Raw genomic sequence first — 24,770 nt, 5'->3', positions numbered from 1 at the left:
CCCATAATCCCTTGTTCCTATCTGGCTGTGCATCCCAAGTCAGTTTCAGTGCACCATGTTGGAAAGAAGTCCAATTTATATCCTGCTGTTTTCACTTAACATGGAAATGTATCTTTATGTCTTGAAATCCTCAAAGCACAATTCAAATAAATAGTCACTAGATATTTCATCACGCATTTTTATAAAGAGCCAATTTCAAGTGTTCCATGGAAAGGAAGTAAAGAAAATGCAGGAAATCCAAAAGTTAAAGTCTGTACTGCCACATGCTACATTCCAACCTGCCTGTGGACTCCCTCTGGGCCTTGATGACCTCTTGAATTGCTGAGCTCCCTCCACCCATCCCCTGCATTGGCTTTAGGGTTCTGGGAGACCACACTGGGTTCAAACTTCTCTCGCGCCCAACAGGCCCGCCCCTGCCCAACCCTTGGGGCTGCTTCCTCCTACACTGGGCCACCTAACACAGGGACAAAGCCGCAGACTGTTAGGAAACGTGGGGGGTTCCTCTCTCTTTCCTTCCCTGTGCCCAGGATCCCCCAAAGCCCCACTACCTCCCTTAACTTCCCTAAACTACTAAAGCCCTTTTCAAAAAGAGGTTAAAAGCAGAAGAAAAAAATGGGGGGCGGGGGGTAGCTCAGCGGCGCCGCGCCTGTCTCACAGCGCAAGGTTCTGAGTTCGATCCCCGGTACCAGGAAAAAAAAAGGGGGTTAAAAGCTTAATGTGTACTTTTGAGGCCGTAAAGACAGCCAAACTTTAAAGGAGCAAATCCTCAAATCATGACATCCGGGCATCTGTAGTTGGTGACACAGACTGGGGCTCCAGGGATCCCGGCTCTTCGGTTTCGAAGGGGTCTTTCCCGAAGGAGCCCTAGCTGCCCGACTTCGAGGTGGGGACCCGTTGGTGTAGGGGGATCCCCTCCGCTCCTCTGCTCTGTGCCAGGCCCAGGCCGGCCAGCACCGCGCTCGGGGTGGGGTCCCCACTGTGCAGGCTGCAGAGGCCCGGCCGGGCTGTGCTGTTTGGACCTGCAGCAGCCAGCGCGGACCCACCCGGCTCTGCCCCCAGGGGACCCGGAAAGTCCCGCGTTCGGGCGGGGCGCGGCGAGGGGCGGGGCGCGGCGAGGGGCGGGGCGGGGCCGAACGGGGCTCCCCGGCTCCCAGGACGCTCGGGAAGAGGCGAGCCCGGTGCGCCCCCGCTTGCCAATGGCCGCGCGGGCCGCGACGTGAGCGGCTCGGCGGACCCCACGCCGGGGCCGGGCCGCAGCCTGCGCCGCTGCCGCCGAGTCCCTGTCGCCCTGGGCCATGCGGCCCCCGGCCCCGGGGCTGTGGCTTTTGCTGTCGCTCTGCTGCCTCGGAACCGCTGCGACCCCATCCGGTAAGCCCGGACCCCCAAGGCCTCCGCAGAGCCCCGCTGCAGAGGGCGGGGGTCCCCAGGTTGCCGGGGTGGGGTGCGCAGCGTTCCCGGGGTTCTGCTCGGTGCCCCGATAGGGTGGGGTCCTCAGGGTTCCACGGTCGCTGGGGCCCCCGGGTGTCCCGATCGGGAGCGTCCCCGGGGCGCCGGGTTCAGGAGGAGCCCGCGGGAGCTGGCGGGGCTGGGGCGTGGAGGCGGGGAATCCCGGCCGAGTCCTGGGAGGGAGCCAGGCTCACACGTCTCCCCTCCCCGCGCCCTGACCCCTGGGACTCTTCCCAGAAAGGCGACAGTCACACGGCCCCGGCACGCGCTGCCGCACGTCCTCCTTCGCCCCAGAACTGTCGATCCGGGAACTGAGTGCACCAGATTTCTCAGTATTAACAAAGGATGATCAGAATCCGGGGCTCGGGCCAGGGCTGGTTCGGGCGACCGCAGACTTCGCTCCCTGGCTGCAGTGAACTTGACCTGTGTGGAGTGGCTCCCCGGGGCCTGAGCTGGAAGCCTGGTCCTCTCCGCCCGGAGTCAGGACCTCGGTCTTGAGGATGTGCCCGGGACCCAGTTCTTACTTTAGCCTGGGGGCGAAACCCACAGTTCCCGGGATCTCACACAGTGCTGACAGAAGTGCCCTGCGCCTTGGGTGGGGGTAGCGGGTTCGGGTTCGGCGGACCCAGCCTTGTAATCCCAGCTCCGCCCCCCAGACAGCCCCTTACCTGGGCTCAGACGCCTCATCTCTGACACTAATTGATGATACTTAGGAGCTAAACCTCAAAACTACAGGAAAAGAAAAAGACTTGAGTGACAAAGAACCTTCTCTTTGTACACGTGTATGTGTTTTGCTGGGGTTTTCCCTGTGTAGAGATAATACCAAGGTTGCATTGCACTTAAATAGCCGCAGGAATGTAAAAGTTCCTCCATTTGAAGGCTTGGGGCTGGGTCCTGTCAGCATCCCTTGGACAAGCCTGTAAGTCTCCTCTCTCCTTAGAGGGGTGCCATCCATAGGACTGCGTCTTGGTTAAATAGTTATTTTTTCATGGGAACTGTTTGTAACTCACATTCGGAAGAGGGTAGTTTCTCCCGACCCCGGGTGCATGTCCATCTTTCTAATGATTGACTTTCGTTGTGTTCCACAGAAGTATGTGTCTGTGGTTCATACTCTTGGATGATCCTTTGTACAAATCTCTTAAGAATAAACGATTTGAACCGGAGATTTAGCTCAGTGGTTCCAGCCCCTGCCTCAAAAGTACAAGGTCCCAAGTTCGATCCCCGGTACCAAAAAAAAAAAAAAAGAATAAACGATTTGAAATTTTTCATAAGAAAGGTTTTTTTAAATCCTGAGATATCGTTAAGTGAAATTATTTTAGTTAAAACACAAAGTGAAAATATCAACAATGATTGTATGGCAAACAGGTATTGGAAAAAGTTTTCACATTGTTCTGTAATTTACAGTTATCCTTCAGTAATCCGTGTGATTGCTGTTCTGGTTGAAGGGAGGGAAAAAGTATTAAAAACAGTTTTGGAAAGGAAGATTTATAATGTCTACCCTTAGAGTTCTTTCAAGGATAGTATATATAAAATATTGGACCTGAGATACTTGTAACATATTTAAGTGGTAGCCATTTGCTCTAGATAGAAAACGTAACCAACAGCATGAAAATACAGTAAGTCGAGTGGCTACTTATTAACTTAATGAGTGGAGTGTTGAAGAATTAAGTTTTCTGTTTGTCAAGTGGTAGCTGCTATGTCATTTTCCAGTGGATTGTATATGTACTTGTGTTGAAGAATTTTATTTCCTTTCTTTGCAAACTTGAACATCCAAACTTTCAACCACTGGCAAAGACAATAAATACCCAACAACATAAAAACATAAAAACATCAGGAAGTCTCTTGTTTGTCCATAATCTCAGCAATTGAAACTGTCACATAGCTGGAATGTTTCTGGCTAACTGTATAAATGATAATGTTAGCTACCATTCTTAAGAGAGGGTGCTAAGCACTTTGTATATATCTCTGTTTTCTCAACTATTCTTTTGAAGTAGGTAATCTCCCCATTTTACTCCCAAGAAAACAAAACCAATGTTTATGGAAAGAACAGATGATCTACGTAAATAACTTGATGTCCAGTAGTTACTGAAGACAGCGGCTTCCTGGCTGTGGCTGAGAAATGGGGAGTCTTTTCTTCTCATTTATCATTGATGTGCATCATAATGCTGCCTGCACAGAAAGATCCTGATGGGTTGGTCTTGGGTTGTCAATATTAAATGATTGGCCAGGCATGGTGGTGCATGCCTGTAACCCCAGCATTCTGGGAGGGTGAGGCAGGACATATTGCAAGTTTAAGCCTAGCCTGGGCAACTTAGTGACTTAGCAACAACTTGCCTCAAAATAAAAAACAAAAAGGCATGGGGATGTAGCTTAATGTGAAGGTAGTGGTTTGGATACCTGGTACAAAAAAATAATAACAAAATAAAAAGATTGATTTAATATTAATTGTATTTTATTATATCTGTGTAATGTGTTAACCAAACTATGCTGTTCAGACCCTGGATAGCCTATTCTTTTTTTTTTTTTTGTACCAGGGATCAAACTCAGGACCTTGCACTTGGAAGACAGGTGCGGCGCCACTGAGCTAAATCCCCAGCCCTACCCTATTCTTAAATACATATAAAGTCCAAAACATCTGGATCTAGGGTAGATCAGGGTGCTGGGTTGGGGTAGTGCCAGGGCCTGATCAGACCCTTGGATACCTGTAGGGGGGACAATGGGGAATAAAAAGAAACAGAGACAATATTCAAGGTGCAAGGGTGACCTGGAGGAGCCTGCCTCTAATGGACAGACTCAATGATCTCCACAGTTGATCCACTCTTACTAGCCAGCAAGAAGTACCAGGGCAGGGGTAATGTACTTTTCCTGGAACAGTGACTACAGTAAGAATGGGACCACAAAAAATAAGGAACAAGTTAATCCTCACAGAGGGGACAAGTTAATGAGGATCAAGTCCTTCCCCATACCTGGAGTCCTGCATTTTTGTTTTTTGCATTGCCCTCAGCAGATGTTATCTTGCCTTAGGAGCTCTGTCATTATGAGCTTTCCCCACACAGCTGGAAACATGCAGCCTTCCATGTATTTCCCTGTTCCTAAAGCAAGTCAAACTGGCCTTGGAGCTGCAGGGCCTGTAGCCTGGCCCCCACCAAGCTACACATATCATGGCTGGTCCTCAACAGTTCCTCACAACAGGGTAGGAAGGCTGTGTGGCTATGAGGTGCACAGGACATAAGTCACACAGGTCATACCTCACTTATCTCTCTTATCGTTAATGGTTTAGGAACTGCTGCCCCCGAGACTATGGAGACAGAACATGGAGTGGAGCTTTGTATACCTTCCTGAGCTTTATGGGTCACCCTGGTGCCCACCTATGGGGACTATATTAGTGTTACTGATACAAGCGGCCACCAATTTAGTGGTTAAAACAACATAGACTTATTATCTTACAGTTCTGGAGGTCAGAAGTCTAATATGAGTTTCATGGGGCCAAAGTCACTTGGGCTCCAGATAGAAGGATGTTTCCTTATCTTTGCCAGCTTTTCGAAAGATACACGCTGGTGGTTATATTGGAGCCACCCAGTTATTCCAGAATAATCTCCTTATTTTAAGGTCATCTGATTAGGACCCTAAGTTTTCTCTGCAACTGTAATTTCCCTATGCCTAGCTTATTTATAGGACACAGATTTCTGGGAGTGGGAGGAGGGTGCACTATTCTGCCTGTGACAGTTTAGAACCATTGAATTCTGTGCCCAACATGGGGCGGCCTCTGGGTGGCCGCAGCAAGCAGGGTCTCAGGAACTACTTGGCACCTGTAGAAGCAGCTGTTCCTTCGTGGAGAATCAGGAAACCCTGAAATTGTCCTATCTCAGAAATGAGACTTAAAGAGCAGGATCTGATTCACTTTCATATATGGTTCCTCATGTGCCCCTCACAATTCTGTGAGAGGGAGTATTGTTTCATTATTTGTGAGGAAATTGAGGCTCGGCATGGGACTCAACAGGGTCTTGTGACCAGAGCCCCAGGTTAGCCCTGGGTACCCTGGTGGTTTCTTGCTCAGCTGAATGTTTAGGCTGGGGAGCTGGGTGTCCAGAGAGAGAGGGCAGAATGTTCCTGCTGGCTCCTCTGCAAAGGATGGGAGATGCTGCAGGACCGGTGGTGGGCCCTCTGGGCTCTAAGATGTCCACACGCAGTCCCTGGGCTCTGTGAATGTCTGACCTGACCACGGGGACGCTGCAGATGTGATTAAGTTCAAGCTCCTGAAATGGGGAGATGGTCCTGGATTGTTGGGCCACATGGGCCCAGTGTCATGACAAGGATCCTTGATAGTCAAGAAGGAGACAGAAGAGAGAGACCCAGAAAGATAGGGGCACAAGAAGGACTCCGCCCAGCATTGTTGCAGGAAGGAACCACAACCCAAAGAACACAACCACCTCGAGAAGTGGAATAAACTAGCGGCAGAGAAGCAGTACTGTACTCGGGCTGGATGTACTTAACTGAAAATGTGTGGTTTGAATTTCCTGCTTAGAATTCGGGGACAGTGTGTTGTTCTGCCTTCTGAGCATTTCTTGTTAACCTTTCAGTCAGAGAAAGTGCTATGGTTATCTTGATTTTGCACTGGAGTAAAGGTTCCTAGGCTCTCAGTCCTGCAGTATCTGTGTGGTGACCTTGGAGCTGGAGCTTGAGGGGTTTTTTTCCATGTCACCCCAAAGAGGAGGATTCTGTTACAATTTCATTGTTTATGGCTCACAAACTTTGGTGTGTAGGAGAGTCAGCTGGGCTGGGCATGGTGGCACATGCTTGTAATCCCAGCACTCAGGAGGCTGAGACAGGAGGATTGCTACAAGTTCCAGGCAAGCCTGAGCTACGGAGTTCAAGGACAGCCTGAATTACACAGCAAGTCTCTGTCTCTAATCGCAAAAACAAAATCAAAAAGAAGAAGAAAGAGAATCACTGAGCAACTTGTTGAAAAAAATGCAAATTTCCTCATCTGGGGTGGGACTTACAAGTCTGCATTTTATCTTGATGTTGATGCAGGGTTAGGGTTAGGGTTAGGGTTGAGGAATAAAGTGACTCTGCTGAAGCACAGAAGACACCTCTTGCCCTCCCATGTGCCTTTGAGCTTTTCCTATTTGATTCGAGGTGTTTGTGTCCCTATGTTTACCAAGCTTGGTACCCAAACTCAGGTTAATGCATGTCACAAACTCACCACTTTAATCTTCACCCATCCCCAAGATGAATAATTATTACATATCGAAAACACATAACTAATTTTTTTAAAAAGCCTGGCATGGTGATGCATGCCAGTAATCCCAGCCCTGCGGAGGCTGAGGCAGGAGAATCACTGTGAGTTCAAAGACAGCCTGGGCTGCACAGTGAGTTTAAGGCAACCCTGAGCTACATAGTGAGACCCTGCCTGAGCAAAACAAAAAAACAAAAGAAGAAGAAGAGAAAGGGAGATGGGAGGGAAGGGGGAGAGGGCAGAAAAGGAGGGAAGGGGAGGGGAGGAGAAGGGGAAGGGGAAGGGGAAGGGGAAGAAGAAAACTTTACCCCATCTCTATGGAGTGCACTATTATTGATCCCTTATTCCTAAAGAAGAAACTGAGGCTCAGACACCCGAGTCAAGTGCACTTACAAGCCAGACTGGAGAGGTGGCCTCTCCAGTGCCTCTCCTCCCCCCAGCCCCCCCAAATGTCAGCGGTGCCACCCTTGAAGCCACGGGTGGGGAGGGAACAGGTGCCTGGGGAGGACAGGTAACGAATGCCCTTTCTGTTCCTGGACGGAAATCGTGCTGTGCGCTTGGCTTTGACAGAGTGCATTTAACAATGGCAATGTTTTTATCATTGATTTTTCTCATTTGTTCCTCCTTCTTTTTCTCCCCCCACTCTTTTTTTCTATGCCTTTCAAGACTCTTCCCAGCTGGCTGCTCCACGGAACCCGAAGATTCACCTGTACAATGCTGAGCAGATTCTGAGATGGGAACCTTCCTCCCCAGGCAATGACACAGTTCCAGTGACCTACCGGGTGCAGTTTAAATAGTAAGCAGATGTTTTTGTGACATCCTTGCTAAGTGTTGTGGGGGAGTCGTCCCAAATCCTAGAGGCGGTTACCCCTTGTGGGATTGTCATGAAATCTGCAGGAAGAGGTGTTTCTCTTGTACTTTTAAAATCTCCGAGGACAGAGATTTCACAACCTGCCATTCACCCAGACGCTTAAACACCAGGAGCTGCCAGAGAACCCTGCTGTCTGGCCACGTGACGTCTTGCTTTGATGAAAGTTTAGACTTTAGACTTTCACTGGTTTCGGGTCAGGGTTGACTTCCCGTCCTGGAAGGAAAGGGGCAGCTTTCAGTCTTCATCTTCAGGCTTAAAATTCTCCTACATCTAACCTCACAGGCCAAATTTAGCTTGATTGGGAATTTAGTCAGTTAATTACAATGAATTCTCAGTTTCTCAACTGGTTTTCTGTTCTGAATAACATACTGTTGCACCCCACCTACCCTGCCTCCTTTCAGTCTTTTTCATAGTTTATCACTTGATTTGCAATGAGCATATAGGAAAAGAACACAGGCAAAATCTCAGTTCTCAGTTATTACTTTAATTGAAGACTAGGGTAAAACTATTGGCTAAGTCATTTTATATTTACATAAAATGTACAGAAATGGTAATGCTCAGTGTGTGTGGCAATGTGGTGGATGGATATATGCTTACAGGCTGCTTCAAGGATTAATTAATGTAGCCCTTTTGGAAAGTAATTCTACACTTATTATTTATACATTTAAAGAATCACAGAAGTGTCCATATTACTTTTACCCTGAGTAGATAATCCAACCCTGCTCCCACCAAAAAACCCAAAGCAATACTATGTTCACAAAGCTATAGGTGAAAATACATATTCATATTAATCAGCAGGGAAATGGAAAATTTTAGCAATCCTGTTAGGCAACCACTAAAAAAAGACAATAATAATAATATGTCATCTGGTAGAAGTTCCAACTATGGGGCCGGGAACGTAGCTCAATGGCACCGTGCCTGCCTCGAAAGCGCAGGGTCCTGAGTTCAATCCCCCATACAAAAAGAAGAAAGAAAGTATTAAGAATTTCAAGATGACAACCACAGGGCACCGAACCGAGCACATTTCAAGAGTGGCTCCCTGTGGTCACGCGCCCTTGAAATTGGATCCACTTTTGGGAGTCAGTAAATGAATCTCCTAGAGCTGGGCAAGGTGTTTTTAGTAGGAGAAAGTCACAGCTGATTTATTAACATTCCTTAGCCTTGAACAGGGAAGCACATGTGTGAATTGACTAGAGGCACCAATATAATAATAATAATAATAATAGAGCCGGGGATTTAGCTCAGTGGTTCCGGCGCCTGCCGCGCAAGCACACAGTCCTGAGTTCGATCCCCAGTACCAAAGATAACAATAATAATAATAATAACTTTATTGATTTTTTTTTGAGACAGATCTCCCTGTGTTGTCAGGCTAGGCTGAAAATTTGAATCTCCCTGTGTCAGCCTCCCCACTATCCTGGGATTAGAGTCCTGGCCACTGTACCTGATGTTGAATTTTTTTTTAAGGCCTGTGACAGTTTCATATCATAGACGAACTTGTTTCACTTTGGTTTGCTTTTGGAAAGCATTTTGTAGATATTTTCTCATGAGTAGAGGTGGGAAAAAGAGAAAAAAAGAAAAAGTAGAGGGGGAGTGGAGGGCTCACTAAAAACCAAAACAGACTGATTTTTTCAACTGTAAATAAAATAATGGAAGAGGGGCTTGCTTTAGTTTTGCTTTAGATGTGTTTACATGTTTGGGACTTTTTATTAATTTTGAGGCTGATGGGACTTAAACCTTTCATCCTGTTTCTTATTTTTTTCCAACTAGTTACCAATATTAAGAAATCTGGAAATTTTGCTTACCAAAACAAAACAAACAAACAAAAACCCTCTCAATTTCTGTTTACTCTTGAAGATTCAGATAGGTAGGCAGTAGGTCCTTTCAGGTCACAGCCCATTCTGGACCGCTGCCAGTAAGGCTCAGGCCTGCCCTGCCCTGTCTTCCAAAAACATTTTTTCTATTTTTTTTCTGATTTCAATAGCAGAACATGTTTGTTTAAAAAGATCTGAAACCCCGGAAAAGTAGAAAGAAAAGGTAAAATTAAAATTGATTGTTCTACACTCCAAGAATCATCAATATTCTCATTTTAGTATTTTTCTCTCTAGATCTTTTTTTCCCTTAAATGCATAATGCATGCCTTGTTTGAAAGTGTGTGTGTGTGTGTGTGTGTGTAAAAACAGCACAACGCTGAGGTTCTATTTGGAGGCTCTGCTTTTTTTTTTAACCACATCTCAAAATGCTGAGATTTTTCACATGGTCATTGGTATAAACGTCTTTATTTCATGTTGGACGATATGAAGTACTTGCTGCACATGATGTGTTGAACCTCTCCACTCCTGCGTGTAGATAGTTGACAGCTGGTGACTGTCCTAGATCCTCATACATGAATCATCTTGCATTGTTTCCACATGTTTCTAGAAGAGGGATTGCTGGTCAAGGTGACAGGTGTAGTTAACATTTTCCAAGTGGCCTAAGAGAGGCTGGACAGAGCTCTGGTGTCACACAGGTGCCCGCTCCTGGGGCATCAGTGAGCAGGGCCTGGACTGAAGCTCATGCAGCTCTGGGTGATGATGTCTCTCAGAGCGTGGGGAAAAGGTGGGTTCTGCCTTGCTCTTCCTGCCTTGGAGGAGGGCTCAAGGTGCTGCTGGAGAGGACTCTAAAGGATGTAGACACAGAACAGCAAGACCCTGCAGAGCCTCACCACATGGGAACTTGGGTCAAAAAAAAAAACGCACAGGCATAGCAGTCCCTGAGCCTGAACTGAGTCCCTCACAGAAGGAAGTCCTCCAGCAGCACTTCCTGTTCCCACCACAGACACTTCTGGTTCTCAGCCCTAAATTAGGCCAGAGGAGGCCCAGCAAGGAAGGAACATCTCAGTGTACCAAAGAAGGACGAGAGTGGATAGTTGTTGACTTAAGGAGTACTGACTCAAAGTCTGTCCCACAGATAGAAGTAGGATTCTGTTTGTTTGACAAGTATTTACTTGGTGGCTTACTGGACACTGGGCACTGGTCCAGGTTCTTTCCTGATGTCCACCCACTCAGTCTTTCTGATAATTCTGGGAGGCAGATACTAAAGTTCACCTTTGTCTTACATAGAGAAGTAGAGTGAGAAACAGACATTGGATAACCAGCATTTGAACCCACATGATCTGGCTCTGGATTCCAAGCCTTGAACACTAACCCTATGCCCCTCACAATGAGGATTGCTTGAAAATTTATTTTTTCTAAGTTGGTAGAGGACATCCATAGTATGAGGGAGGCCCTGGGTTCAGAATCTGGAATGGAAGAAATCCAAAATGGTTCATTGCAAGAAGCCCGGATGGCTTTCTGAGTAAATAACCTTAGACTGATAGGTACTGCTGGTGATGCGGGTGCCCTGTCCCGGAGCCTGTGCTCTGTCCGTTATTCATTTAAGTGAAGTCGACATCACCCTATTTTGGGGAACCAGCTCCCTTTCCGGTGCTTGCTTCCCTCAAACTGCTGATTTCTGTGTGTCAGCTCTCATTTAAATTCAGATGGCTTGGGCCGGGGATTTAGCTCAGTGGTTTCACGGCCTGTTGCGCAAGCGCAAGGATCCCCGGTACCAAAAAATAAAAAAATAAAAAAATAAATTCGGATGACTTGTTCCCCTTTCAACCTCTTTTCTGACAAAGATTTTTAAAAAGTAGTTCTGAGCAAAACAGAAGCTAGCTAAAGAGAAAGTAGGGAGAGCTTTTTCAGAGGAATGCAGGAGCAAGAGATAGAGGGATGGGGAGCAGGGAGAAGGGTGAGGGGAAAGGGTATTGAAGGGGGAAAATGAAGAAAATAAAGCTTTTGCAGATGAGGAAAGGACCAGGAATGCAGGAGGACCACAAGTGTGAGCCATTGGGGAACTCAGTGACTTAGTGGGACCCTGTCTCAAAATTTAAAACATAAAAAGAAAAAAAACATAAAAATAAAAAGAGGCTAAAGATGCCACTCAGTGCAGAGGCCTTGAGTTCAATCTCCAGTACACACACACACACACACACACACACACACACACACACGTATGCAAAGGAGGGGCTGAGGAGGAAGAGGGAGAAGAAGAAAAAAAGTAGTTCTAAGAGAGAGGCAGGTTTGGAGGAAAGGACAGAAAGCAGATGATGAGTGGTTAATTCCTGGCGAATCTGGAATGAGCCTTGGAGATGTAGGAGCCTTTTATCTAAGTTTAGCAGCTGGGATTGGCAGAGAGGCAGTTAGAGAGGCTTTAAATATCTCTATAGCTTGGAAAATAAATTACTTACCCACTCCGGAGCACACACACCCCCACACACATATACGTGCGCGCGCACACACGCTCCTGCACACCTAGGAGGAAGAGCCTGTACTTTGAGGCCCCCCCTTAGGGCCTGGGCCCCAGGGCTGGCTGCTGCGCTTGTGTGTGTCAGGCAGCTTGTGCAGAAGCCCCGGCCACGCATCTAGAACCAGCTTTCAACTTACAGCTTGAGCTTGGAGAGGAGATACACATCAGACAGGGTCAGACGTGTACTTAGGAGCATGTGTGAGTGTAAAGTCTGGTGGCCTGCGGGGACAGAGAGGGATCTGTGGCTTTCTAGGCCAGAGTTGCAGCCCCAGCCACGCAGCCCCTAGAGCTGAGGGCCAGAGGCAGATGTGGGGATGTGGCACCAGGACTCTGGGAAATAAATGCACTGTCACGGGATGTGTGGCCATGCATTCCACAGGGTTTTCAAATGGGCGAGGCAAGCCCTCTGTGACAAAATCAAGGTCCATAGTAGCAGAAAGTACGAGTGGAAATCACAAAGCATCATTCCTAAGACAGGCTACCAAGACTGAGTTGGAGCCATTCAGATCAATTGTGAGACAGAATGGGAGGAAATATTTGTAAATCGTGTATCTGATACGGGCCTTGATACAGAGTTTGTAAAGAACTCTTACAACTCAACAACTAAAAGACATATAACTGAATATAAAAAATAGACAAAGGGAATCTAAAATGTCGTAAGCACTCTGGAAAATAGTCTGGCAAGTCCTCAAAAAGTAAACAGTTACCATATGACCCAGCAGCTCCATGCCCAGATATGTGCTCCAGAGAACTGAAAACACTTAGACACCCAAAAACTTCTGTAGTCATAATAGGCAGAAGATGGAAACACCTATGTCTACCAAGTGATAAACATATAAATAAATTGTGATCTGTCCATGCAGTGGAATATTATTTGGCCAAAAAAAGGAATGAAGATGTGATATACGCTACAAGATGAGTGGCCCTTGTCACAAGGAATCAGTGAAAAGCACCAGTCACAAAACACCAGTCATATCTGATTCCACCTTAGTATATGATTCCGTGGCGAATAGAGAAATTTATTGAGACAGAAAGTAGATTAGTGGTTGCCTTTATGGAGTGGTGAAAATATCCTAAAATTGGTCATGGTTGCGTAACCTTGTGCATGTCCTAAACCCGCTGAACTGTTTATTTTTTACAAGGTGATTTATGTGGTATATCAGTTAGTTCTCAATAAAGGTGTGTTTTGTTGTTGTTTTCCCCCTGGTACCCGGAATCGAACTCAGTCTTGCTCTTGCCAGGTCTTTTTACACTTGATCTTTGCCAAAAGGCCGAGAACTGGGGACACATACCGGAAGAAGAGAATTCTGTGAATTGAAATTGTGTTTTCCTTCCCAGCACTGGCAGTAACTGGAGCGACTTCGAGTCCCCGGAGGTGAACTGTACACAGATCTCAGCCACGGAGTGTAAGTTCGCCACAGCCACCCTCTCCGAGGGCTTCCCGAAGGACTTCAATGTCTCTCTGCGAGTGCGAGCAGAGCTGGGACAGCAGAAATCTGCCTGGGCAGCAGTGCCTTGGTTTCAACACTTTCGAAATGGTAAGAAAACATGGGTGTAAGACCTTATTTACAATTTCTAGGCTTTCTTTACTTATCTCTTCAATGAGCGGTATTGGCCTCCTGAACCACAGTCCTGTCCCTCACCCTAAGTAACCAGCAGAGAAATGAGTAGGTTAGTCAGACTCATGCACTGATCCTACAGGCTGATGCTAATGGAGCATAATTTACCAGATTAGGGATGAAATTTGGCCCACTACCTGTTTTTGTAAATAAAGTTTTATCGAAACACAATTATGTCCTTTGTTGTTGTTGTTGTTCTGGGGATGGAACCCAGGGCCTTGCAAATTCTAGACCAGCACTTTACCACTGAGTTAGACTCCCGGGCTACACCCATCTCACCTGGGCCTGGACTGGAAAAGTTTGCCAGCCTTTGTGCTAGATGGGATGTTAGCATACTGGCTCACTGATCACCCTCTCCGAGCCCGCACAATGATTTTATGCTGCAGAAGACTTTTATTCAGCCTTCAACAGTGTCTGACATGGGGTAGAGATTCAGTAAATATCTATTGAGTGATCAAATTAATTAGTGTGTTCCCAGGTATTCGTTCCCTCAATGCCTGGTCTTTTTACCGAAAGTGTGAAGCTTACTTGGATCCTGATTTAGACACACTAAGAGAAGTATAAGACATGGAGGAAATGTGAATGCTGTCTAGATATTTGAAGAGATATTGAGCAGTTTTTGTTTGTTTCTTTTAGGTATTATAATGGTATTTGAATTTTAAAGGGGAGAGGCAAAGGATGCTTAGGATAGTAACCTAATGGGTGGTTAGGACAATAATGTATTGTGTACTTAACACAACAAAAAGTTGGGAAAAAGCAATTCATATTTTAAAGGTACATACTGAAGTATTTACAGATGAAATGATGGAATGTCTGAGATTCACTCAAAATAATCCCAAGAGTAAGAAGAGCAAGAGCAAAATATATGGGCATAAAAGAAAGAAAGAAGGGGACCGGGGATTTACCTCAGTGGTGCCACTGCTGCCTGCCTCGAAAGCACAAGGTCCTGAGTTTGATCCCCGGTACCAAAAAGAAAGAAAGTAGGCTACAAGTTGATAATCAGCTAAGTTGTATGATGAGGTTTTATTATGATCGTGTCTCCTTTCCATATGTTTGACATTTTCTGTAGTAAAAAGTAACGCAGCAACAATAAACACTGGTTTGTGCTAAGTGATCTCAGTGGTAGAAACAGAAGACAGGGAAAAAGCCCCTGCTGGGTGGTCATCTACTGTGTTTGTTTTTTGTTTGTTCTGAGACCAGGTCTCATGCTGTAGTTCAGGCTGGCCTTGAACTCGTGGCTCTCCTCCTGCCTCAGCCTCCTGAGTGCTGGGATTATAGGTGCCTGTGCACCACCACATCCAGCAATGGTCGTCTACTATGGGTGGTCATTTGTCCTTGAGTACAAAACCAGACTACATTTTATCTGTGAAGTATCACCTCAGTGGGAATTAGGAATTTTTAAAAATGCTAGTTACTGCCACTGCCCAGGGGATAAGCAATAGTGATAGAAGGGAGACCCATGGTCCTGGCTCAGCCAGCTGCTGCTCCCTGACCTCCCACCCTAAGGTGCTCAGTGCTGTTCTTGGTTGTCATTCTCTGCCCTAATTTTAAAGTTTAAAGCAGAAGTGTTCTCAAATCCCAGACTGTCTTGGTCACTTTTTTTTCTTTTGCAACACTGGGGATTGAAGCCAGGGCCTTCACACTAAGCTACATCCTCAGCCCTTTTTTCTTACTTTGAGACAAGGTCTCACTAAATTGCCCAGGCTGGGCTTGAATTTTCGATCCTCCTGCCTCAGCCTCCCAGAGTCCTGGGATTACAGGTGTGCACCACCAGGCCTGGCTTTTAGTCACTTTTCGTGGAGTTAGAACCAGAACCCATGTGAGGTTACTAAGTGGAGGAATGGGATAGTGGTTGGAGGGCAGGCTTTGATGTCTCATACACCTGGGTTCGTATTTCCAGTGCAGTCATTTACTGGCTGTGTGACTCTGGGCAGGGAACATCAGTCTGGCCTTTGGTTCCCTCCTCTGTGAAGTGGGAGTGACTTTATAGGGCACCTGCATGGTTTCTGTTTGAACTCACAGCAACATCTGCTGTGCCCAGAAACTGCTGTGGTCGAAACCCAGTGTGGCCTCCCTGGGCGGCAGACTGTGCCTTCTCCAGGGGTGAGGCTTATCAGGTAGATCAGATCCAGACTTGGTCTTCAGAAGGGCAGGCCAGTGAACCTTGTCCCTTCATCCACAAGTGATGAGTCATGGCTGTCAGCCACGGCCACTCCCTAGAGCACTTCCCGGGAAGCAGGAAGTCGGCTGCTGGTGGTGGCCCTGAAGCAGCCACTTTTCCATGCTCTACCCACCTCGAAGTGCCAAAGGAAGCTGGAGAATGTCTGTGAGCAGCTGCAGAGAAAGAGCTCTGTCTCTAGCAGCCAGGCCTCGAGCCTCGCGCTGGCTGGCAGTAGGCCAGGCTGGGCCGACTCTGCCCCTCGGCCTCATCTGGACCTGGCTCCTCCACTGCCGCTCGTGAGGTCAGAGGCACAGCTGCAGACTCTGCAGGGACCAGTTACTGCTGCACAAAGGCAAGCACATGCCTAACCCTCCTCCTCGCCAAGCTGGAGCACCCAGGGCGGAGGATGGAAGTGGGAGAGGAAACCCAGCCCCACTGGTGTGAACAGCTAGCTGTTCAGTGATGGGACTCTCTCCTTATGTAAGATGTGCTCGTGGGACTTGAAGGAAACAACCTGTACTTTGTTTGTTTGGTTGGTTTGGGGTTTTGGGGTTTTTTTGTTTTTTGTTTTTGGTACCAGGGATCAAACTCGGGTCCTTGTGTTTGTGAGGCAGGCAGCAGAACCACTGAACTAAATCCCTGGCCCTAGTTTGGGGTTTTTTGAGACAGGGTCTTTCTGCATAGCCCAGTCTGCTCTTGAATTCACTGTGTAGCCGAAGCTGGCCTCCAACTTGAGGCACTCCTCCTTCCTCAGCCTCCCCGAGTGCTGGGATTACAGATGTGTGCTACCACACCCGGCTCTGTAACCTGTACTTTGATCTGAGTTCCTTGAGTTAATTGGCTCATTACATGCTTGCTTGATAAATACTACTGCCTTTCATTTATAGCATGTCATCAGTTACAGTGCTTAGCTGTCCTGTGAATTCTATGAAAAGCTGTAACAAATAGATTCACAGTGGTAACATTTCAATCATTTCATTATCATGTTCAATCTTAGTGTTATAAAAAGCTAGGAGAGGGGCTGGGGATTTAGCTCAATGGTTCCACCGCCTGCCTTGCAAGCACAAGGTCCCAAGTTCAATCCCCAGTACCAAAAAAAAAAAAAAAAAGCTAGGAGACAAACATTCTTAAAATAGTAAATATAAGCCAGGTGTGATGGGACACACCTGTAGTCCCAGCTGCTCGGGAGGATGAGGCAGGAAGATCACTTGAGCCCGGGAGTTCAAGAGCATCCTGGGCAACATAATGCAACTTTGTCTCAAAATAAATAAAGTTAGTAAATACCACTTTTGCTCACTTCCATTGGAACTGTATTATAGGTGAGGGCTAACTAACATTTTCCCCTTCTCCAAGAAAATCTGACCTTTGCTTAACCCTCCAGTTCTGTTTCCCTCTGAGAACCTGGCTACCATAAAGGTGTCATGGCCACCTTGATACTGGCAGCATTACGTGTGGTCAAACGACCCCTAATGGGGAGACGGTGTCTTGCCTAGGACAATCTTAAAGACTTGGTGGGAAGCCATGCCTTCGAGATTTGCTGAGTGCAGTGGTTCTTGTACCTGGGCAGAAAACAACTTATGTGGAGTTGTTACAAGAGACACTCTGGCTCTGAGTGCCTCTCAGCCAGGGAGGGTCCTGTGATCTCACCTGCCTGGACTGAGCTGTCCCCAGGGGCCAAATTGCCCTGCCCTGGGCCACCAAGTGCAGTGCTGTGGGGACCTCACCTTCCCCTTGGAGCTTGGCTTCCAAGTGACTCTGGTGCCGAGCAGCCTCTACGAGTCTTATGCATCTAGTGCAACCTCAGCTCCTACAAACACAAACGCCTGTGTGTGCACTGTGTGACATACACACACACAGATCTGCACAGTACACGCACGTGTGTGTGTGTGTCTGTGTGTTACATGTGGCTTTCGTTTGTGCTCCTATTTCAGCCACCATCGGGCCCCCAGAGAACATCGTGGTCACCCCAGGAGGAGGCTCCCTCATCGTCACGTTTTCTGCACCCTTTGACACCGGAAACCCCAGGGATGCCACTTTTTCCTATTACGTCCATTACTGGGAAAAAGGTGGAACCCAACAGGCAAGAGCATTTTTCTTCTTTGTTTTGATTTTTTTTTTTTTTTTGGTACCGGGGATCGAACTTGGGACCTTGCATTTTCGAGGCCGGTGGCTGAACCACTGAGCTAAACCTCCGGCCCTGTTTTGATTTTCTTTTCTTTTGAGTTTCTGATTCAGGAGAAGAAAGGAAACAAACGTAGGCCAGGAGACCAGTGTCTCCCAGTGAGCGTCTCTAAGAGTCTGAGCCCTGAGCCTGTTTGAATTCTCCTCCTCATACCCCATTTTCTCCTGTCTGTGCTGAGACTCCCACCACCAGGTGGCGCTGAAGGGCCCCTCCCTCGTGTCCCCCGTTCTGCTGTTGGGACCCAGACATTGCTGATGCATTGCCCTGGAAGCCTTTGCTGCCTCTGCACTTGGGGGAGGTTTTTAGTGGATCTGTCTGTTCAAACTATTTATATAGTTAAGCCTTGCACACCTCCATAGTCTTGGAATTCCATTCCATTTTATTTAGCATCAGAGCTCCAAAAAACACCTGGGTGGCCCCAGGAGAAGAGTGCTTTTTCTTCCCCTCTCCTCTCCCTTTGATGGCGATACTTCCGTGCCCACTTTTCATGGCCAATAAAAACAAGGACTCCACAACCACGCTCTGCAGAGTTTGACTGACAAATGGTTTGAACAGTCTGGAGGGGGCGGCGCATATGTGACGGGTGAAAGCCGTCCGGAAGAAGAGAGCGAGCGGGGCCAGCAGGTATGAGTAGGCCTGGCGCACATGGAGACCTGTGATTGCCCGGATGGGTCGAAAAACAGGCCTTGTGAGGGGTGTGACAGGCAGGAAGGTGGCAGAGGGGCACCAGGTCAAAAGGGCTTGGTCACCCTGGATGGTTGGAGTCCAGCCATCTCCTGATGACAAATCCCTAAGGTCATTTTGACCAAAACTATACAAGGAATCGGCTTGTTTCAGTTCAGACTAGAAGCAGTTTGGGTATTAAAGGAACATTATTTCTTAAAGTATTTTTTCTCTGTTGACTTAACTCAAAGTATCTAGATCAGATTAACCATAAAACACAAGATGTTAATCTTGAAGGAGAACATTTTATCCCAGAATTTGGGATTTGTTAAATCCCAGATGCTGGGTTTGGGGCTCCAGAGACCTCACGGTACCAGGGATTGAACTCGGGACCTTGCGCTTATGAGGCAGGCACCAGAACCACTGAGCTAAATCCCCAGCCCACCATCAGCATTTTTTTTTTTTTTTAGCTGAAGTCTTTTATTAACTCATGTATAATTGCTTGTCTTCTGGTTTGTTGAAGCAGTAAGTCAGACAACACTTGCCACAATAATGCCTGTCAAAGTGGCTTGCCATGAAAACTCCAGCACTGCATTCATCTGAAGGGCACTCCCGATGAAGACAACTGATTTTGCCATTTTCATCCATCTTATAGTATTTCAGGACAGCCGACTTAACCTTCTTTCTCTTATGCTTATTCTTCTTGGGGGTGGTGTAAGACTTCTTCTTCCTTTTCTTAGCACCACCACGGAATCTCAACACAAGATGAAGGGTGGACTCCTTTTGAATGTTGTAATCAGACAAAGTACCTCCATCTTCCAGTTGCTTACCAGCAAAGATCAGCCTTTGCTGATCAGGAGGAATTCCTTCCTTATCCTGGATCTTGGCTTTTACATTTTCTATAGTGTCTGAGGGTTCAACCTCGAGCGTGATGGTCTTCCCCGTAAGAGTTTTTACAAAAATCTGCATCTTGGCGGCGGTCCCACCACAGATGGCGGATCCGAAAGACCATCAGCATTTTTGATCACTCTGCTCAGCAGTTTTCACAGACAAAGCGTGTCCACTGCAAGGCAGGGACTCTCAAAACAACATCTCGTTATTCTTTGACTGTTGGGTTCACTGTGAATGAGGAAACTCAGGGAAAGCTAGAAGTGGCTTGAGGCCATCTAGCTGGGTGATTTTCACGCGTGCTCGTGGTGTTGTTCCATAGGTTAGAGACCCTGTCAAGAGCAACTCCATTTTGCTGAATAACTTGAAACCATTCACAGTGTACTGTTTACAAGTCCAGGCACGACTGTTTTGGACAAGGCCAAAGATCATTAATCCCGGGGATTTCAGCAACACGTTTTGCGAAGAAACCACGGCAGATGGTAACGCATCCTTCTTGGATCCTTTATGAGCTGGGGAAAGAATACTCCTAAAATAGTGAGAACAGGAGATATTTATGAATTGACAGGTGGTGGGGACAGATCAGCCCCAGAAAGGAGGTACGGGGGGAGTGCTTAACTGCGGGTGTAAGGCGCTGGGGCTGAGATCTGAGGCTGCCAAACAGCAGGCACACGCTTTGTTTTATTATACCATCACCTACTAGCTACAGGTTGAGTATCCCTTATCTGAAATGCTTGGGTCTAGGAGTGTTTTGGATTCCAAATCTTTCCATATTTCAAAATATTTGTTTTAAATTGGACATGGTGGTGCAGCATGCCTATAATCTCAGCACTCTTCAGAGGCTGAGGCAGGAAGATTGCCATGAGTTCAAGGCCAGCCTGGGCTACATAGTGAGTTCAAGTCCAGCCTGATCTACATAGCGAGACCCTATCTCAAAAACAATAAAACAAAAACAAGAATATTTGCCTGTACATAAGGAGATATCTTGGGATTGGGACCCAAAGTTCACTTATCTCTCAGATACATCTTATACCAGTGACAGGAAACCTTTTAGAGACGAATGCCCAAACTGCAACTCAAAACCCACTTACTCATCAAGAAGTCCCAACAGTCGAGTTAAACCTAAATACAGAGGTTTTAGTTTAGAAAACCAGTTCATACAATAACATCTTTTGTCTTAAAACAAAAACACAATAAGATGCATCCCATAGGTTCCCCACCACTGCCTTATACACATGGCCTGAAGGGAATTCTACACAGTATTTTGAGTGCACTTGGATTTTATTTTATTCATTAAGTTTATCGGTACATTTTAGGTATAAATACATTCATATACATTCATCATTGGGATCTTGCACCTTTACATAATCTCTCTTGGTTCTTATTTTTTCCCCTTCCCCTGCCCTCCCTTCAACCCCTCCACCCTTCCCTATATTCAAAGAGTTTGTTTCCATTTTTTCCTTTTCTCATATTTTTTCCTTTCCCTTCCTTCCTTTCCCCTACCCCTTACACTCCCCCTACCCCTTTAGACCTTTTCTTCCTATTTCACATTATCTGCTATACATTTTGATCCTCCTTTACACTTTGAGTTTTTCACACCAGAGAAACTATTTGATATTTACACATATGTGTCCTATTTTATTTCATTTAAGAGGATGGGCTCAATATGCATCCATTTAGCTATAAATGTCTCTAGATTCTCATTCTTTATGGCTGAGTGGGGCTCCATTTATTTTATAAAAAAAAAAAAAGATAAATCTTCTTTATCCAGTCACCAATTGATAGGCATTTGGGCTGTTTTCAAGATTTAGCTATTATAAACTGTGCCGCTATAAACATGAGTGTGCATATATCACTGTGGTATCTTCCCAAAAGAATTAAAAGCACTTACAGGGCTGGGGATTTAGCTGAGTAGTTCCAGTGCCTGCTGCACAAGTGCAAGTTCCCGAGTTCGATCCCCAGTATCAAAAAAAAAGAATTAAAAGCACTTGGATTTTTTTACTGTGACTCATCAAGCAAGGTCAAGTGTGAAATTTTCCCCTTGTGAGCATCATATTGATGATCAAAATGTTTCCAGTTTTGGAGCATTTTAGATCAGATTTTTTGCATGAAAGATCCTCAACCTGTATTAATTAATCATAAGACTAGGAGCCAGGAATGGTGGCTCACGCCTCTGATCTCAGCGCTCGGGAGGCTGAGGCAGGAGGACCACTGTGAGATTGAGGCCAGCCTGGGCTACATAGTGAGTTCAAGGCCAGCCTGAACTATATAGCAAGGCCCTGTCTCAAAAAAACAAAAAAAGCAGAAGGTGGGGCAGAGGGAGGGGGACCCGCCCATTCTCCCGAGGCAGGAATGCTATTCAGGCAGGTGAGATATGAATGGGTGTTTGTATCAAGTGTGGGATGGTCATTTTGTTCACTGTTTTGTCATCTTTTAGCCTCCACCAAGCTGCAGCAGATCATCCTGATCTCGATGGGAACCTTTTCGCTGCTGCTGGTGCTGACGGGGGCCTGTTTCTTCCTGGTCCTAAAATACCAAGGGCTGATTAAATACTGGTTTCACACTCCACCAAGCATCCCATCACAAATAGAAGAGGTATGTGCACCACCCCTAAGAGCAGGAGGCACAGAGCCATGAGCACAGAGATTTAGTTAAAATGGCACAGAGTTGCCAGCTGTGGTGATTCATGCCTATGATCCCAGCCCTCTGGGAGGCTGAGGCAGGAGGATCGCAAGTTTCAGCCGAGCTGGGCATCTCAAGGCCACGTAGACAGTCTTGTTTCCTGCACAGCCCCAGCCCTCTGAGGCTGCGGGAGGCATTTGAGACACGTTTAGAATTAGATACAGGACACCTACTGCGCAAGCGCAAGGACCCGAGTTCAATCTCCGGTACCAAAAAATAAAAAATAAATTTAAAAACTTTAAAAAAAAAAGAATTAGGTACAAAAAATAAGGAAGAACATTTGGAAGTATTTGCTTCCGGGGCTGGAGTGGTGGAGCACTCGCCTAGCACACACGAGGGCCTGCCTGGGTTTGGTCCTCAGCATCACAGATAAAAGTGTTTGCTTCCAGAGAGTTTACAGTATTCCTGGCAAACTTGGCGTACAGGGATTAGAAACAGAATCTGACTTTGTCATCTCTAGAACGAAGCAATGAGTCGCAGCTGTCACAGCAGTGGCCCTCCTGGGAAGGGCTCTGGTCCCTGTCCCTCCTCCTATGGGACTGTATTGAAAGCACACAGGGGTCTGTAAACTCCCTGATTAACACTCAGCGGTCTCAGCGAGTTACCCACGCGCCCAAGTACTCTCTCAGGGAAGTGAGCTTGCTCTGAAAGCACCGAAGCTTTGGGTTGGCTTTCCTGGGAAAGTGTGAAAACCATCTGCCAGAGGTCGCTGCAGTTACATGGGAAGAATGAATCAGGTTTCACTTTGATTTCTGAGGTTTCGCGAGGACACAGGATGCGAGTGTGTCCCTCCTTAGCCAGTCAGCTCGGCACTCACTGTACTGAGCAGCTTGCGGGTCTCCTAAGAGCCAGCACCGGTTGCTCGGTACCGGTACCGTGGTGAATGGATGGCTGGGCGGAGAGAAAGGGCAAGCTCGGGGCTGTGAGGTCGATTCGCCTCACACCTCGGGCCCAGGCTGAGCAGGCCAGAAACCACGGCTGGGGAAGGGGCTGGGCCCAGTGCTTTCCCACTTTCGCCCTGTGTGCCTCAGTGACAGCTTCCCTCCTCCTCCTTGCCTGAAAAGTTCCATTTTGGAGACACTTTAGGGTTAGTCATCCACAAATCTACACCGGGGCAGTGAGTATTCCTGCTTGCTTTTTCTACATGGTTGGCCCTTGGATTAGTGTATACTTATTGCTAAAATGAGAGGTCAGCCAGGCCGTGTAGGGGTCACCCTAAAATAAGGGTGGCAGATGGTGCATGCCTGTAGTCCCAGCACTTGGGAGGCTGAAGTGGGAGGATCACCCCTCAAGTTGAAGGCCAGCCTGGGCTAGTGAGTTCGAGACCAACCTGAACTACATAGTGAGACCCTCTCTTAAAAAAAAAACAACAGATAAGGGGTGAAGGGTTATTCGCGTACTAGAACCCACTTCAGGTCCAGGCTGCAGCTCAGTGGTACAGCATGCATCTAGCATACACCAGGCCCTGGGTTCAATCCCAGCACTGCAGAGAAACAAACAAAAAAATTATTTCATTGGTGGACAGAACAAAGTCATACCTAAATAAAATACAACAAAAGTAAAGGTGTGGTATATGAAACTGATAGGCTAATTACAATATTGGTTTTCAACCTTTTCTAGTATTTAAAGGACCCAGCCCAGCCCATCTTAGAGGTCCTGGACAAGGACAGTTCGCCAAAGGATGACGTCTGGGATTCTGTGTCCGTCATTTCCTTTCCAGAGAAGGAGGGAGAAGACATGGAACCAAAGCACGGGTCCAGCTGGGGGACCCCAGAGGTGGACGCTGAGCAGGGAAGCTGATAACCATCCTGCCGGACCAGGCAGAAACCCACTCCCAGCTTCTGCCAAGGAAGCGAGACACACAGAGTCTGGGGAGAAGACAGCTTAGGACTTTTTCTAAGAATTTCCTGAATCACCGGGAAGGGTGGTGCACACCTGTGAGCCCAGCACTCAGGAGGCTGGAGCAGGAGGATCACTGCAAGTTTGAGGCCAGCCTGGGCCACGTAGTGAGTTCAAGGCCAGCCTGGACTACATAGCGAGACCCTGTCTCAAAAACAAACTTTTCTGAATCATACAAGTTTCTAGGATGACTACAGAAATATCACAGAAAAATTCAGGTTTCTTTTAAACACTAAAAAGGCGTGAAATGTCTTGTCTGGAATATGTCTGTGGCACACCTGTGATGGCATCACTGTTGGTTGGCCCAGGCCATCAGGAGACTAGGTCTTCTCAACTCTGACAACTGGGTTGTCCCAGCCTGTCCCAGCCTGTCCCAAGGAGGGGCCGAGGCCCCATCCAGCCTGCTGGCTTAAATGTGATTCACCCTGGGGTGAGGATGTAGCTCTTGCCTAGCATGCACAAGGCCCTAGGTTCAGTCCCCCACACACACACACACACACACACACACACGTGATTAATCTTATAAGGATTTTTCTAATTTAAGTTTTTTTAAAAAGCTAGAAATGAAGCGTGTGGGCTGGGGATTTAGCTCATTGGTTCCGTCGCCTGCCTCGAAAACGCAAGGTCCTGAGTTCGATCCCCAGTACCAAAAAAAAAAAAAGAAATAAAGGACTGTGTAGTGAACTTTTGAACTAGTCTGTGTGCAGTCTTTTCTCTACACTTTGCCTTCTGTATTTTGGCCTATTTTCTGCCAAGTTTTGGCTTCTTAGTCTGTGTAAACTTGTGTTTTCTTG

The 24,770-nt window shown here is 46.9% G+C and overlaps 2 protein-coding genes and 1 pseudogene across 2 annotated transcripts in view; 1 reads left to right on the top strand and 2 right to left on the bottom strand.

The window, feature by feature from the left end:
- Positions 1–1,166: 1,166 nt before the first annotated feature.
- Ifngr2 (interferon gamma receptor 2) lies at positions 1,167–24,664 on the top strand. Its single transcript, XM_004842310.3, has 7 exons — positions 1,167–1,368; positions 7,352–7,481; positions 13,221–13,420; positions 17,594–17,742; positions 19,718–19,877; positions 21,833–21,990; positions 23,698–24,664. The coding sequence occupies exons 1-7, from the start codon at positions 1,296–1,298 to the stop codon at positions 23,875–23,877; spliced, it is 1,050 nt and encodes a 349-aa protein (XP_004842367.1). The 5' UTR covers positions 1,167–1,295; the 3' UTR covers positions 23,878–24,664.
- On the bottom strand, positions 18,961–19,562 carry LOC101724513 (ubiquitin-ribosomal protein eS31 fusion protein pseudogene; annotated as a pseudogene).
- Positions 21,114–24,770, bottom strand: part of Tmem50b (transmembrane protein 50B) — a 55,857-nt gene continuing 52,200 nt past the window's right edge. The window contains exon 6 of the mRNA XM_021256197.2: positions 21,114–23,560. Within this exon, the coding sequence (XP_021111856.1) occupies positions 23,526–23,560 (35 nt within the window). The 3' untranslated portion in view covers positions 21,114–23,525. The remainder of the gene's footprint in view (positions 23,561–24,770) is intronic.

Source organism: Heterocephalus glaber, unplaced genomic scaffold (genome assembly GCF_053883595.1).
Source record: "Heterocephalus glaber isolate CG9 unplaced genomic scaffold, H.glaber_assembly_v1.0 deba00000122, whole genome shotgun sequence".
In the NCBI taxonomy this organism is placed as follows: Eukaryota; Metazoa; Chordata; class Mammalia; order Rodentia; family Bathyergidae; genus Heterocephalus; species Heterocephalus glaber.
Note: the sequence above shows the minus strand (reverse complement) of the source record. Positions and strands in the feature narration are given on the sequence as shown.